The 16,941-nt window shown below is 51.4% G+C and overlaps 1 protein-coding gene across 2 annotated transcripts in view; it reads left to right on the top strand.

Annotated features, from left to right (window-relative positions):
* xrra1 (X-ray radiation resistance associated 1) overlaps nucleotides 1-16,507 on the top strand; it is a 142,992-nt gene extending 126,485 nt beyond the window's left edge. For both annotated transcript variants that reach the window (XM_070874312.1, XM_070874313.1), the window contains 5 exons: nucleotides 2,503-2,751; nucleotides 8,681-8,834; nucleotides 11,763-11,878; nucleotides 13,494-13,596; nucleotides 15,985-16,507. In XM_070874312.1, coding sequence (XP_070730413.1) covers nucleotides 2,503-2,751; nucleotides 8,681-8,834; nucleotides 11,763-11,878; nucleotides 13,494-13,596; nucleotides 15,985-16,214 — 852 coding nt within the window. In that variant the 3' untranslated portion in view covers nucleotides 16,215-16,507. The remainder of the gene's footprint in view (nucleotides 1-2,502; nucleotides 2,752-8,680; nucleotides 8,835-11,762; nucleotides 11,879-13,493; nucleotides 13,597-15,984) is intronic.
* The last annotated feature ends 434 nt before the right edge of the window (nucleotides 16,508-16,941 follow it).

A 16,941-nucleotide genomic window follows, 5' to 3' on the forward strand; every position in this document is an offset into this window, starting at 1 on the left:
AGCTGTGCGTCAATCGGCAATAATTTTGGCCTCCTGGCCTTGGGCACCCACAATCTTTCGAACTGTTTGATACTCATCAGGGACTGGCTGGCCCCCTTGTCTAGCTCCATTAATACTGGGATGCCATTGAGGAGCACTTTCATCATTATCGGTGGCGTCCTGGTATATGAACTGTATATGTGCTCCACATGAACTCGCTGAACTTCAGCTTCCAGTGATTTCCCCCAGTATTCATTTGGCTTTGTAGGGCTTACATTGGGCCCGTCCTCCTCGTACATCAACCTGGCTGCAGGCTTCCTGCACATACGCGCCAAGTGACCGCTGACATTGCAGTTTCTGCAGGTATATTGCTGAGACCTGCAAGCTCTGACTGGGTGTTTGCCTCCATATCTTCAGCATGAGCTGGAAGCCCCGTTGTTGGAAACAAAAGGCCCATTACCAGTCGATCATCTCAGACTGTCTCTGTAACTGTCCTTAAGCGCACCATTAACAGGTGTTGATGGCCCCATTTCTTGCTGCATTGTCCATTGCGATGGCATGAATCGCCGTTCAGCTAGCCATTGTCTCTGTTGAATTCCCCCTTTGGGTTCGACTACATGCTGGGGCATGTCCGATTGCCCTTGTCCTAGAGAACTGTGTGCTGCGTTAACAATGTTGACTCCCTGATCGTTTGCCGCATTTGAGCCAAGACTTTTGTCATACATCATTCTGGTCTCTTCCTCCCCTGAGATTAATGTCTGGGCTATCAGAGACGCCGCTTCCAAGGTCAAATCTTTGGTCTCAATCAGTTTCCTGAAAACCCCAGCGTGCCCGATGCCCTCAATAAAAAAGTCTCGTAGCATCTCCGCTCTGCATGCATCTGGGAACTTACATAGGCTCGCCAGTCGCCGGAGGTCTGCCACGAAGTCAGGAACGCTTTGCCCTTCTCGCTGTCGGTGCGTGTAAAACCGGTGTCTCACCATGTGCATGCTGCTCGCCGGTTTAAGGTGTTCCCCGATCAACTTACTGAGCTCTTTGAACGTCTTGTCCGCCGGCTTCTCTGGCGCTAGAAGGTCCTTCATCAGGGAGTACGTTCTGGATCCACAAACCGTCAGGAGATGAGCCCTGCGTTTGTCGGCCGAATCCTGTCCCAACCATTCCTTAGTGACAAAACTTTGCTGTAGTCTCTCAATAAAGTCATCTCAATCATCACCAATACAGTACCTCTCTTCTGTGCTGCTAGTGGCCATGCTCGCGTGGTTTAAATCCCAGTTTCTCATCGCCAATGATATGTTCTTACTTTACAGTATAATTGCACACTTGAGAGAAGGTCACTCTGTGACCAGTTACCTTTATTACCAAGACCTCAAGTGATGAAGGTGGGTGGAGCTTCCCCTTTTATACCTGAAAGTCCAGGTTAGGAGTGTCTCCCACAAGTTCATCCCTTGTGGTCAATGTTGGGGTATGGCGAGAAAGCAGGAATGAGGTACTGAAGTTGCATGTTCAGCCATGAACTCATTGAATGGCGATGCATGCTCGAAGGGCCGAATGGCCTACTCCTGCATCTATTTTCTATGTTTCTATGTTTCTCAAGGTGTACAACTTAGGTCAGCTTATACATGGGTTACAATGATAGTTGAATACATGACAGTTTTGGTCTCCTAATCTGAGGAAGGACGTTCTTGCTATTGAGGGAGTGCAGTGAAGGTTCACCAGATTGATTCCCGAGATGGCAGGACTGACTTTTGAAGAAAGACTGGATCGACTGGGAGTGTATTCACTGGAGTTTAGAAGGATGAGAGGGGATCTCATAGAAACATATAAAATTCTGAGGGACTGGATAGGGTTAGATGCAGGAAGAATGTTCCCGATGTTGGGGAAGTCCAGAACCAGGGGTCATAGTCTAAGGATAAGGGGTAAACCATTTAGGACCGAGATGAGGAGAAACTTCTTCATTCGGAGAATTGTGAACCTGTGGAATTCCCTACCGCAGAGAGTTGTTGAGGCCAGTTCATTGGATATATTCAAGAGGGAGTTAGATATGGCCCTTATGGCTAAAGGGATCAAGGGGTATGGATAGAAAGCAGGAAAGGGGTACTGAATAAATGATCAGCCATGATCTTATTGAATGTTGGTGCAGACTCGAAGAGCCGAATGGCCTACTCCTGCACCTATTTTCTATGTTTCTATGTTTCTGATTTCTCAAACCACAGAAAATCTAAAAGTTTTAATTTTGGGATTGTATAACCCCAGTCCTTTATTCCTCATCAGGACTGCTGCTTTAAGGTGATTAAATAATTCAGATTTCAGTTCTCATGACTTGGGAATTCCAGGATTTTCCATCAACGATTGCAATCCACGGTCTTCTCCGTCTTTGTCTGTGAAACCTGCAAAGCAGTGATCTTGTTGCTAGCTTCTTGCTGCAGTTGTGCGAGGGCTGGGGTGGTCTGTGCACAGTCACTTACTGCCTTGATATATATTCCCAGTGAGATGAAGTAGACATTTCCCGCTCGTTTATTCCAGGTCGGCACTCGCATTCCAAAGATCCCCAAAGAGCCGGTGATGTTGGAAGCAGCCGATCCGCTCCCGGAGCTGGACCGCGCCGAGGAAGGGGCGAGCCAGCGTGGGGACACGGAGCTCGAAACCCCAGCACCGGCGACCGATATCTGCACAGAACTTATGTCGGCACTGCTCAGTTCCTGCGCGTCGGAAGACCTCGCCTCCCAGGACACCATCGAAGGAAAGAAAGTGGATGGGTTCTTCATGACTCAGGTCAGTCCCTTCAGTGCTCCAGAGATTAATAGATGGGGAAAACTAATGGTGCAGAGGATTAAGAAAGATAAGAAAGACTCCCATTTATATAGCGCCTCAGGACATCCCAAAGCGATTTACAGCCAATGAAATACTTTTTGAAGTGTAGTCACTGTTGTAATGTGGGAAACACGGCAGAGAATTTGCGCACAGCAAGCTCCCACAAACAGCAATGTGATAAAGACTTAGATAATCTGTTTTACTGATGTTGATTGAAGGATAAATACTGGCTCCAGGATAACTGTCCCTGTTCTTCTTCAAAATAGTGGCCATCTGGCCTTTTGCGTACGCCTGAGAGGGCAGACGGGGCCTCGGTGTAATATCTCATCTGAAAGGCGGTACCTCCGACAGTGTGGCACTCCCTCAGTACTGCCCCTCCGACAGTGCGGCGCTCCCTCAGTACTGCCCCTCCGACAGTACGGCGGTCCCTCAGTACTGCCCCTCCGACAGTGCGGCGGTCCCTCAGTACTGCCCCTCCGACAGTGCGGCGCTCCCTCAGTGCTGCCCCTCCGACAGTGCGGAGCTCCCTCAGTGCTGCCCCTCCGACAGTGCGGCGCTCCCTCAGTGCTGCCCCTCCGACAGTGCGGCGCTCCCTCAGTGCTGCCCCTCCGACAGTGCGGCGCTCCCTCAGTGCTGCCCCTCCAACAGTGCGGCGCTCCCGCAGTACTGCCCCTCCGAAAGTGCAGCACTCCCTCAGTACTGCCCCTCCGACAGTGCGGCGCTCCCTCAGTACTGCCCCTCCGACAGTGCGGCGCTCCCTCAGTACTGCCCCTCCGACAGTGCGGCGCTCCCTCAGTGCTGCCCCTCCAACAGTGCGGCGCTCCCGCAGTACTGCCCCTCCGACAGTGCAGCACTCCCACAGTACTGCCCCTCCGACAGTGCGGCGCTCCCTCAGTACTGCCCCTCCGACAGTGCGGCGCTCCCTCAGTACTGCCCCTCCGACAGTGCGGCGCTCCCTCAGTACTGCCCCTCCGACAGTGCAGCACTGCCTCAGTACTGCCCCTCCGACAGTGCGGCACTGCCTCAGTACTGCCCCTCCGACAGTGCGGCACTCCCTCAGTACTGCCTCTCCGACAGTGTGGCGCTCCCTCAGTGCTGCCCCTCCGACAGTGTGGAGCTCCCTCAGTGCTGCCCCTCCGACAGTGCGGCGCTCCCTCAGTACTGTCCCTCCGACAGTGCGGCGCTCCCTCAGTGCTGCCCCTCCGACAGTGCGGCGCTCCCTCAGAGCTGCCCCTCCGACAATGCGGCGCTCCCTCAGCACTGCCCCTCCGACAGTGCGGCGCTGCCTCAGTACTGCCCCTCCCACAGTGCGGCGCTCCCTCAGCACTGCCCCTCCGACAGTGCAGCGCTCCCTCAGTACTGCCCCTCCGACAGTGCGGTGCTCCCTCAGTACTGCCCCTCCGACAGTGCGGCGCTCCCTCAGTACTGCCCCTCCGACAGTGCGGCGCTCCCTCAGTACTGCCCCTCCGACAGTGCAGCGCTCTCTCAGTACTGCCCCTCCGACAGTGCGACGTTCCCTCAGCACTGCCCCTCCGACAGTGCGGCGCTCCCTCAGTACTGCCCCTCCCACAGTGCGGCACTCCCTCTGCACTGCCCCTCCGACAGTGCGGCACTCCCTCAGCACTGCCCCTCCGACAGTGCGGCGCTCCCTCAGTACTGCCCCTCCGACAGTGCGGCGCTCCCTCAGTACTGCCCCTCCGACAGTGTGGCGCTCCCTCAGTACTGCCCCTCCGACAGTGCGGCGCTCCCTCAGTACTGCCCCTCCGACAGTGCGGCGCTCCCTCAGTACTGCCCCTCCGACAGTGCGGCGCTCCCTCAGTACTGCACTGGAGTATCAGCCTGGTGCTCAAGTCTCGCATGAGACTTGAACGCACGACCTTCTGACTCAGAGGTGAGAGCACTGACCACTGAGTCAGGACTGCCAGTTTGGTTAAAAAGCAAAGGTTTGAATCACTTTGGAAACCTTTTTGCAGCCTCTGAATGTTAGCAACAGACTGGTCCATGTGAAGGTGTTTACGATGATTACAGGATTCGATCGGGTGGATCGAGAGAAACTGTTCCCTCTGGTGGGGGATGTCCAGAACAAGGGGATGTCACCTTAAAATTAGAGCCCGGCCGTTCAGGGGTGATGTTAGGGAGCACTTCTTCACACAAAGGGTGCTGGGAATCTGGAACTCTCTCCCCCAAAAAGCTGTTGAGGTCGGGGGTCAATTGAAATATTCAGAACTGAGATCAATGTATTTTTGTTGAGTAAGGGTATCAAGGGATATGGAGAAAGGGTAAAGGTGCAGATCAGCCATGGTCTCATTGAATGGCGGAACAAGCTCGAGGGGCTGAATGGGCCTCTTCCTGTTCCTATGAATGAGTCACTTGCTTCTCCAGCGGTGTCAGCTTGGCTCAGCTGGTCGAATTCTTGCGAGTCATGAGTTAGCCAATATCACTTCAACCAACAGCACCAAAACTAGATGGACTGGTCATTTATGAGACATTGCTGGCACACAATGTCTATCATGTTTGCTCGCTTATCAACACACCCTGCGCTTCAAACCTAACACATTGTGTGTGAAGGCTTTGCAGTGATTCTATATATGCTCCATCGATAGACCTGGCTGCATCTATTCACACCGCTGTGTCAGAAACAGCAGATGTCTTATTCCCACCGACAGGACGTTACTCACCCAGCACTGTGTCTGCATGTGGAATTTGATCCAGTCATTGTTAGGCAGACGCCAGAGTTCAGAGAACAGACAGTCTCCCAAAAAGTTAGTTTGCAGGTGCAGCATGTAATCAGGAAGGCGAATGGAATGTTGGCCTTCATTGCGAGAGGGATGGAGTATAAAAGCAGGGAGGTCCTTCTGCAACTGTATAGGGTATTGGTAAGGCCGCACCTGGAGTACTGCATGCAGTTTTGGTCACCTTACTTAAGGAAGGATATACTAGCTTTGGAAGGGGTACAGAGACGATTCACCAGGCTGATTCCGGAGATGAGGAGGTTACCTTATGATGATAGATTGAGTAGACTGGGTCTTTACTCCTTGGAGTTCAGAAGGATGAGGGGTGATCTTATAGAAACATTTAAAATCATGAAAGGGATAGACAGGATAGAGGTGGAGAGGTTGTTTCCACTGGTCGGGAGACTAGAACTAGGGGGCACAGCCTCAAAATACGGGGGAGCCAATTTAAAACCGAGTTGAGAAGGAATTTCTTCTCCCAGAGGGTTGTGAATCTGTGGAATTCTCTGCCCAAGGAAGCAGTTGAGGCTGGCTCATTGAATGTATTCAAGTCACAGATAGATAGATTTTTAACCAATAAGGGAATTAAGGGTTACGGGGAGAGGGCGGGTAAGTGGAGCTGAGTCCACGGCCAGATCAGCCATGATCTTATTGAATGGCGGAGCAGGCTCGAGGGGCTAGATGGCCTACTCCTGTTCCTAATTCTTATGTTCTTATGTTCTTATGACAGAGCCAGCACTACCCATTTCAGAAAATGCACAGACCGTGTGAACGCTGTGTGTTGTGTGAACCCGGGAGTGTGAGCGCTGTGTGTTGTGTGAACTCAGGAGCATGAGCGCTGTGTGTTCTCTGAACTCGGGAGTGTGAGCGCTGTGTGTTGTGTGAACTCGGGAGCGTGAGCGCTGTGTGTTGTGTGAACTCGGGAGTGTGAGCGCTGTGTGTTGTGTGAACTCGGGAGTGTGAGCGCTGTGTCATGTGAACTCGGGAGTGTGAGCGCTGTGTGTTGTGTGAACTCGGGAGTGTGAGCGCTGTGTCATGTGAACTCGGGAGTGTGAGCGCTGTGTGTTGTGTGAACTCGGGAGTGTGAGCGCTGTGTGTTGTGTGAACTCGGGAGTGTGAGCGCTGTGTGTTGTGTGAACTCGGTAGTGTGAGCACTGTGTGTTGTGTGAACTCGGGAGTGTGAGCGCTGTGTGTTGTGTGAACTCGGTAGTGTGAGCACTGTGTGTTGTGTGAACTCGGGAGTGTGAGCGCTGTGTGTTGTGTGAACTCGGTAGTGTGAGCACTGTGTGTTGTGTTAACTTGGGAGTGTGAGCGCTGTGTGTTGTGTGAACTCGGGAGTGTGAGCGCTGTGTGCTGTGTGAACTCGGGAGTGTGAGCGCTGTGTGTTGTGTGAACTCGGTAGTGTGAGCACTGTGTGTTGTGTGAACTCGGGAGTGTGAGCGCTGTGTGTTGTGTGAACTCGGGAGTGTGAGCGCTGTGTGTTGTGTGAACTCGGGAGTGTGAGCGCTGTGTGTTGTGTGAACTCGGTAGTGTGAGCACTGTGTGTTGTGTGAACTCGGGAGTGTGAGCGCTGTGTGTTGTGTGAACTCGGGAGTGTGAGCGCTGTGTGCTGTGTGAACTCGGGAGTGTGAGCGCTGTGTGTTGTGTGAACTCGGGAGTTTGAGCGCTGTGTCATGTGTACTCGGGAGTGTGAGCGCTGTGTGTGTGTGGAACTCAGGAGTGTGAGCGCTGTGTGTTGTGTGAACTCGGGAGTGTGAGCGCTGTGTGTTGTGTGAACTCGGGAGTGTGAGCGCTGTGTCTTGTGTGGACTCGGGAGTGTGAGTGCTGTGTGTTCTCTGAACATAAGAAATATGAGCAGGAGTAGGCCATTTGGCCCCTCGAGCCTGCTCCGCCATTTAATACGATCATGGCTGATCCGATCATGGACTCAGGTCCACTTCCCCGCCTGCTCCCCATAACCTCTTATTCCCTTATCGGTTAAGAAACTGTCTAACTTTGTCTTAAATATATTCAATGACCCAGCTTCCACAGCTCTCTGGGCCAGAAAATTCCACAGATTTACAACCCTCTGAGAGAAGAAATTCCTCCTCATCTCAGTTTTAAATGGGCGGCCCTTTATTCTAAGATCATGCCCCCTAGTTCTAGTCTCCCCTATCAGTGGAAACATCCTCTCTGCAAGCCCCTTGTCAAGCCCCTCATTATCTTATACGTGTTGATAAGATCACCTCTCATTCTTCTGAATTCCAATGAGTAGAGGCCCAACCTACTCAACCTTTCCTCATAAGTCAACCCACTCATCTCCAGAATCAACCTAGTAATGAACTCGGGAGTGTGAGCGGTGTGGTGTCTGCTCTCTGAAATCAGTTGCATTTTCACTGTACCTTGTCTGAGCTTGGTTCCATAAGAACATAAGAAATAGGAGAAGGCCATATGGCCCTTCGAGCCTGCTCCACCATTCAATTCCAGCCCACTTTCACCACTCAGCCTCTACACTGCAGTCTGGAGGACACTGGGCACGCAAATGGTGTGTCATTCTGTATATTATCATTGTACAGGGTATTGGTGAGGCCGCACCTGGAGTACTGCGTGCAGTTTTGGTCACCTTACTTAAGGAAGGATATACTAGCTTTTGAGGGGGTACAGAGACGATTCACTAGGCTGATTCCGGAGATGAGGGGGTTACCTTATGATGATAGATTGAGTAGACTGGGTCTTTACTCCTTGGAGTTCAGAAGGATGAGGGGTGATCTTATAGAAACATTTAAAATAATGAAAGGGATAGACAAGATAGAGGCAGAGAGGTTGTTTCCACTGGTCGGGGAGACTAGAACTAGAGGGCACAGCTTCAAAATACGGGGGAGCCAATTTAAAACAGAGTTGAGAAGGAATTTCTTCTCCCAGAGGGTTGTGAATCTGTGGAATTCTCTGCCCAAGGAAGCAGTTGAGGCTAGCTCATTGAATGTATTCAAGTCACAGATAGATTTTTAACCAATAAGGGAATTAAGGGTTATGGGGAGTGGGTGGGTAAGTGGAGCTGAGTCCACGGCCAGATCAGCCATGATCTTGTTGAATGGCGGAGCAGGCTTGAGGGGCTAGATGGCCTACTCCTGTTCCTAATTCTTATGTTCTTATGTTCTTACTCCCAACTTTCCCCAAAGGTTGATGACGGGACACTGAAGAGGGAAGAGGAGGAGACCGCGAAGGAAATGCAGACAGAGACACCCTCGGTAACAACAGATTTTCCCGATAGATATAGAGGATACGAGGAGCTGCTGGACGCTGAAACCGACCCTTACTTCGTGGAACCAATTGGTAAGAGAGCCTAACCTCCCTTTCCAGACAGGTCCTGTTATTTGTACCATAAGCACAACGTTTGCATTGTAGCCATCAGCTCGGGTTACCAACCCTCCAGGATTGCTCTGCAGTCTCCAAAAATTTAAAGATTAATCTCCTGGATATTTTGGCAAGAAAACCCAGGAGAAAAATCATAGAAACAATAAACAGAATTGAGTTTTTTTTCAATTTTTTTCAACACTTTCATTTATTAGTTATAAAAAATATTGGAGAAGGAGGAAAAAGCTGTTTTACTGGGGCAGGTGGTCTTGGGATGAAGCCTCCAGGAATAGGGCCAACCAGAGTTGGCAGCCCGAGACATCACTGACTGCTGGTGCCCCACTCCCCAGCCCAAAATGCTCAGCCGCCCCTCCCTTTATTCATCAGTGCTGCCTCCTTTGTCCTAACTGCACACCCTGCGCTACGATAGCTGCACCAGCCCGGACAAAATAAAGGACGAGGTAAATCCATTCAGCCCATCAAGCCTTTTAAAAAACTTCATTCGTGGGATGTGGGCGTCGCTGGTAAGGCCAGCATTAGCATTTATTGCCCATCCCTAATTGCCCCTTGAGAAGGTGGTGGTGAGCCGCCTTCTTGAACCGCTGCAGTCCGTGTGGTGAAGGTGCTCCCACAGTGCTGTTAGGGAGGGAGTTCCAGGATTGTGACCCAGCGACGATGAAGGAACGGCCGATATATTTCCAAGTCAGGATGGTGTGTGACTGGGAGGGGAACGTGGAGGTGGTGGTGTTCCCATGCGCCTGCTGCCCTTGTCCTTCTAGGTGGTAGAGTTCGCGGGTTTGGGAGGTGCTGCCGAAGAAGCCTTGGCGAGTTGCTGCAGTGCATCTTGTAGATGGTGCACACTGCAGCCACGGTGCGCCGGTGGTGGAGGGAGTGAATGTTGAAGGTGGTGGATGGGGTGACGATCAAGCGGCTGCTTTGTCCTGGATGGTGTCGAGCTTCTCGAGTGTTGTTGGAGCTGCACTCGTCCAGGCAAGTGGAGAATATTCCATCACACTCCTGACTTGTGCCTTGTAAATGGTGGACAGGCTTTGGAGAGTCAGGAGGTGAGACACTTGCCGCAGGATACCCAGCCTCTGAACTGCTCTTGTGGTCACAGTATTTATGTGGCTGGTCCGGTTAAGTTTCTGGTCAATGGTGACCCCAGGATGTTGATGATGGGGGATTTGGTGATGGTAATGTTGCTGAATGTCAAGGGGCGGTGGTTAGACTCTCGCTTGTTGGAGATAGTCATTGCCTGGCACTTGTGTGGTGCGAATGTTACTTGCCACTTATCAGCCCAAGCCTGAATGTTGTCCAGGTCTTGCTGCATGCGGGCACGGACTGCTCCATTATCTGAGGAGTTGTGAATGGAACTGAACACTGTGCAGTCATCAGCGAACATCCCCACTTCTGACCTTATGATGGAGGGAAGGTCATTGATGAAGCAACTGAAGATGGTTGGGTCGAGGACACTGCCCTGAGGAACTCCTGCAGCGATGTCCTGGGGCCGTCCCTCTAAGAACTGTGGCTCATTTGGCCCAGCCTCCAGTGAATGCCCGCGCTCACCGACACCACTCCCACACGCGGCAGATTATTCTAAACATCTAACACCCTTTGAGCAAAGACATTTCTTCCAAGATCTGTTATAAATTTCCAGTTCACCAATTTAAATTTCTGCTTCTGCCCTATCTCAAAGCAATAATATTCACTAAGGGTGAAGTGATGACGAGAAGCAATATAAACAAAATGGTGCGATTCTAAAGGTGTTGCAGGAAGAGAGAGACCTCCTTGAAATCCTTGAAGGTGGAAGGACATGATGAGAAGGCTGCTCAAAAGGCATCCATCATCCTTGGCTTTATTAATAGAGGCATAGAGCGCAAAAACAAGGACGTTATGTTAAACCTTTATAAATGGTTCGGCCTCAACTGGAGTATTGTGTCCAATTCTGGACACTGCACTTTAGGAAGGATGTGAAGGTATTGGAGAGGGTGCAGAGATTTACTAGAATGGTCCGGGGGATGAGGGACTTCAGTTACATGGAGAGACTGGAGAAGCTGGGAGTTGTCTCTCTTTTTTACTTAACAAACATCTCCCCCTATTCAGTAACCAAGGAAGGAAAGCAGCCACAAAGATCAAAAAGCACTCGCTCACTCTGCTTTACATCTCACCATTTTACCAACGCACAATAGGGTGGTGGGGGTCTGGAACTCACTGCCTGAAAGGGTGGTAGAGGCAGAAACCCTCACCACATTTAAAAAGTACTTGGATGTGCACCTGAAGTGCCGTAACCTACAGGCTACAGACAGAGAGTTGGAAAGTGGGATTATGCTGGATAAGCTCTGTGCTTGCCGGCACGGACATGATGGGCCAAAATGGCCTCCTTCCATGCTGTAAATTTGTGGTTCCCATCCATAGACCCTTCAAATATGAGTGTTGAGATCACATGACCAAAAATAGTGTCAGTTACTCATTTTCAATTTACTAATCAGAAAGGCCATTGGCCACATGTGGATTCATAAATTAGCCACATGTGGCTACTGGCTATCGTACTGGACAGCACTGGCCACAGCTGTCCAGAGTTCTGGCCAAGTCCAGAACATCAAACCAAACCGCAATGGGTCGGAGGTTTAAACTGGCAACAGGAAACTCTTCCCATAAAGACTGACCAAGGCCTGGAATGGACTCCTGGACAGACGAGATGTTGAGAATCGTTTGAGAAACAGCAATGCTGCGATGGGGAGGTTTATTCAGAACAGATTGAACCAGGTGGGTTTCCACAGCTCATCTGTGTCTACATTTTGATCTCCCGTATCTGCACCAGTCAGGGCCTTCCCTGTGTTTCAGGCGCTGAGAGCTTTTTCCTGATGCTTTTTTCCTGATTCTCCCCCTCACCCCCCCACCCTCCAGGAATTCAACAGAACGTTCGACGGTTGGATCGTTGCCTTCGGAAACTGCAGCTGTACCCAGACCCCTTTGCCAGAGTGAACCTCCAACAGGAATCCTACGTTTCCAAGGAAAGAAAGGTATCCTTCTATACACATACCGCAACACTCATCACATCCTAAAGCGTGTCACAGCCAATGAATCACCTTTTGAAATGAAAAGAACTTGCATTTATATAGCGCCTTTCACCACCTCAGTATGTCCCAAAGTGCTGTACAGCCATTGCAGTACTTTTTGAAGTGTGGTCACTGTTGTAATGTGGGAAACGCGGCAACTAATTTGCGCACAGCAAGCTCCCACACACAGCAATGAGGTAACAGCCGGATAATCAGTTTTAATGATGTTGATTGAAGGATAAATATTCGCCCCGTGGATCGTTTACGAACACCTGCGCGGGCAGACAGGACCTCGAATTAACGTCTCATCCGAAAGACGGCACCTCCGACAGTGCAGCGCTCCCTCAGTACTGCCTCCCCGACAGTGCAGCACTCCCTCAGTACTGCCCCTCCGACAGTGCGGCGCTCCCTCAGTACTGCCCCTCCGACAGTGCAGCACTCCCTCAGTACTGCCTCTCCGACAATGCAACGCTCCCTCAGCACTGCCCCTCCGACAGTGCAGCACTCCCTCAGTACTGCCCCTCCGACAGTGCAACGCTCCCTCAGTACTGCCCCTCCGATAGTGCAACGCTCCCTCAGCACTGCCCCTCCGACAGTGCAGCACTCCCTCAGTACTGCCCCTCCGACGGTGCAACGCTCCCTCAGTACTGCCCCTCCGACAGTGCAACGCTCCCTCAGCACTGCCTCTCCGATAGTGCAACGCTCCCTCAGTACTGCCCCTCCGATAGTGCAACACTCCCTCAGCACTGCCCCTCCGACAGTGCAGCACTCCCTCTCCGACAGTGCAGCACTCCCTCAGTACTGCCCCTCCGATAGTGCAACGCTCCCTCAGCACTGCACTGGGAGGGTCAGTCTGGATTATGCAGCTCAAGTCTCCGGAGTGGAACTTGAAGCAACATCCTTCGGACTCTGAGGCGAGAGTGCTACCCACTGAGCCGGGTCTGACACCATAAGTGTCACATGAAGTGTGGTCACTTCTATGTAGAAAACCATAGCAGCCATTCTCCACACAGCACGATCGCAGAAATATCGCTTATTTGAATGGACAGTTAACCTGTTCCCTTTTTTTGATGGCGCTGACAGAGGCAGGAATGACAGCCAAGCCACTGGCACAAGCTTCTGCTGTTCTTCAACTAGTGGACTGTTTACCACCCCAAGGAGCAGGCAGGCGAGCCCTCTGTCTAGATAGCACGGCCTCAGTACCGCACTGTAACATGCCCCATTGCTCAGTTGGTGAAGGCAGCGTGATGCAGATTAGGGATAGAAACATAGAAAATAGGTGCAGGAGTAGGCCATTCGGCCCTTCGAGCCTGCACCGCCATTCAATAAGATCATGGCTGATCATTCACCTCAGTACCCCTTTCCTGCTTTCTCTCCATACCCCTTGATCCCTTTAGCTGTAAGGGCCACATCTAACCCCCTCTTGAATATATCCAATGAACTGGCATCAACAACTCTTTGCATGGCCCACATTCAATTCCCAATCCTACCGAGGCTCACAAGAAACCTTGTTGGGTGGGGGGGTAATTGCGGAGTTCCACAATATAAAAATATACTCATTCAATTTTCTTTTGTGCAGCTGAGGATGCTCCCGGAAGCAAAGTTCAAAAGCAGAGCTGATAAAATGGAGGCGATCCTGAAGCAGCTGAAGGAGCAGAGGGCCATGACTGTTATTCCATTAGGTACTCGATCCACATGCCATTGTAATTGGCCACAGAACTCAGTGCAAATGGGAGGCCATTCAGTCCCTCCAGTCCATCTGCTCCCAGTCAGGCAGTCTCCCCTCCCCCTCCTCCGAGACCATTCCAAGTATTGATCACTTCCTGAAATCTGTCCTGAAATTGCCTTTTCCCGATTCCCACCCGTATCCCCCTCCTTGTTAATTTGAAGTAAGTAGTCCAAGGTGAACCCTTTTCTGTTTCGTATATATAAGATCCCCCTCACGTTTACCTCCTCTGAATGCTTAGGAGTCTCCAGCGTTTCCCTAATCTTTCCTCGTCACTCGGGTCTTCTGACACGTCTTCTGTGAACCATCGTCCACCAATCAGCGGCTCCCGAAACAGACTAACTGGCCAATCAGTGCTTGGCCTGACACTGCGGGCCGAGATGTTGCTCTGAGCTGGCTGCTGGGACGTGTTTAGCTGCGGCTGACCATTTGACCCATTTATTCCCCTCCACCTTTGGAGGATGAGAAGCGTGAGCAGCTTTTGCTCAGCGTGAACCAGCATCCCAGGCTGGGGTTCTTCTCTGCAACAGCGAAGGCCGAGGGTGGCCTGACAGAGGTCTTTAAAATTACAAAAAGGTTTGATAAGTAGACGTAGAGATGTTTCCACTTGTGGGGGAGACCAAACCTCGGGCCCATCAATATCAGACAGTCACTAATAAATCCAATAGGGAATTCAGGATAAACGTCTTTACCCAGAGAGTGGTGAGAATGTGGAACTCGCTGCCACAGGGAATGGTTGAGGTGAATAGCGTAGATGCGTTTAAGGAAAAGCTGGATAAACACAAGGCAGAAAGGAATAGAAGGTCATGCTAAAGAATTTTAAGATAATTGACAAAAGAGCCAAAGATGACATGAGGGAAAACTATTTTACGCAGCGAGTAGTTAGGATCTGGAATGCGCTGCCTGAGAGGGCGGCGGAGGCAGACTCAATCATGGCTTTCAAAAGGGAATTGGATAAGTACCTGAAGGAAAAATTTTGCAGGGGAAAGGGTACTGGCTGAAGTGCTCTTGCAGAGAGCCGGCACGGGCTCGATGGGCCGAATGGCTTCCTTCTGCACTGTAACCATTCCATGATTCTATGCTGATGGGGTGAGATGAAGTCAGGGTGGGAGGAGGCTTGTGTGGAGCATAAACACCGGCACGGGCCTGTTGGGCCAAAGGGCCTGTTTCTGTGCGGTAATTTCTATACAGCCTCTCCAACAGGTTGCATCACCTCCCTTCCCACTCCAAAACAATTCTGTGCGGGACAAGCTGGCTCAGTAAGGCACGGCCTATTGTGGTACAGCTCCCTACGGACAGGATAGCCCAGGTTCAGTGTCGGCCCTGTGTTGGGTTAGCAATGCTCAGCGTGCTATACAACAGCCCAGGTTCTCACTCCCCACCACTGCCCAGTAACCCTACCTGCTGGAAAGGGTAAGGGCAGCGGTGTGGATATCAGGAGAGGATACAATGGAGATTCTGATTTAATAAACTGCCAAGACTCACTGGTCACTTGGGTGAGGTAGCGGAGAGCTGCCTGCACCAATAAAATGAACCTCAGTAAGAGTCAATGCCTTCAGGAAAAGGACGAAAATCGAAGCGTACAGCACAGGAGGTCATTGGGTCCATCGTGCCTGTGCCAGCTCTGTGAAAGAGCGATCCGGTTAGTCCCTCTTCCCCACCCTGCTCTTTACCAGTAGCCCAGAAAATTTTTCCTTATCCAATTCCCTTTTGAAAGTCACTATTGAATCCGCTCCCACCGCGCTTTCAGGCAGCGTGTTCCCGATCACAACAACTCTGCGTAAAATTATGTTTCCTCATCTCCTCCTCTGGTTCTTTTGCCAATTAACCTAAACCTGTGTCCTCTGGTTACCGACCCTCCTGCCCCTGGAAACTGTTTCTCCTCATTTACTCTTAGAAACAGACATTTACAGCGAAGGAGGCTATCTCGGGCCCACCGTGTCTGCGCTGGCCGACAAAGAGCCGCACGGCCCTCGGTCAGCAGCCCTGAAGGTTACATATAAACCCACGGACAATGGCGGAAAGGTAAAGAGCACCCAGCCCAGCCAGTCCGCCCCACACAACTGCGACACACTCCTTACACTCTTATCAAAGCCCCTCAACTTTAAACAACTGTATCAAATCTCCCCTTAACCTTCTCTGCTCCAAGAACTATCCCAGCTTCTCCACGTAACTGAAGTCCCTCATCCCCACCCGTCACCATTCTAGTAAACCTCCTCCGCACCCTCTCCGAAGTGCGGTGGCCTGAATCGGCCATGCCATAACCCTCGAGATAAAAGGACAAAATGAGCCTATCACTGCCACCACTGATCGAGGATCCCTCCCTCTTCTTGATTCCTCGCAGCTCGGGTTCTGCGGGGCGAGGGTGCCAGCAGGCAGGAGTACGAGGAAGCTGTGACTTTATTGAGGGAGCTGCAGCTGGTGTACAAGGCGACCCACGAGCTGCTAGCAGCCAACATGAAAGGCCTGCACGAAGGGTGCGAGATGATTGGCGGCGGCGGAGAGATTCAGATGCCCGAGGTTAGTCCCGAGGGCCCAGCTGACCAGCCGGGACCCAGCGCCAGCCAGGGGTAAAGGGATCGGCAACTCTGCTCGGGCATGTTCCTGGAGGTTTCGTCGCACGACCTCCCACCTCCAACACCGCCCAAGGAGACTTTCTTCCCCACATCACACCTACAATTTTATAACAAAAGAAAATGCAAAGAAAAGCCTGCAATTATTTTGACTGCCCCTATCTATCATTTTGCTCTCGAGTGTGTGTGTGTTGCTCGCAGCAGGTTCCCTGGAGACTCCAGGCCAATCCTGGAGGGTTGGCAACTCCCAACCAGGCAGCAACTGAATGAAACAATCAAATTGAAAGTTAGAAGACTGGAATAAATGTTACTTTTAACTTTCTCTGTTCCCATTTTCTTGAGTTCCTTCTTGACGCCTCTCTCTGGTTTGCAGAGGGGGCGGGCGGGGCAGGAATTGGCTTTCTGCAATCATGGAGCCAAGTTAAGGAACCGTTTCACACAGCCATTGTGCAGCATCAATGATTCAAAGGCCAGGTACAGTGTGGCACAGCAGAGCTCTCCTCTACACTGTTTCCCCAGGCAGATCAGTCAGCTTCAATTCCCCACACGTTATGCTGAAGCCACACTGGGTGCTGGTTTGCTCGGTGCCGATCGAATCACTGAGACACAAGAACCACCTACACTTTGGAGGCAGTACGAAGGGGAGATCAGGGCCCCCCTCCCTATCTCCATAACATCTCTGTGCTCCTCCAATTCTAGCCTCTTGCGCTTCTCTGATTTCCATCGCT

The sequence above is a fragment of the Pristiophorus japonicus genome, unplaced genomic scaffold, assembly GCF_044704955.1.
Source record: "Pristiophorus japonicus isolate sPriJap1 unplaced genomic scaffold, sPriJap1.hap1 HAP1_SCAFFOLD_773, whole genome shotgun sequence".
Lineage (NCBI taxonomy): Eukaryota > Metazoa > Chordata > Chondrichthyes > Pristiophoridae > Pristiophorus > Pristiophorus japonicus.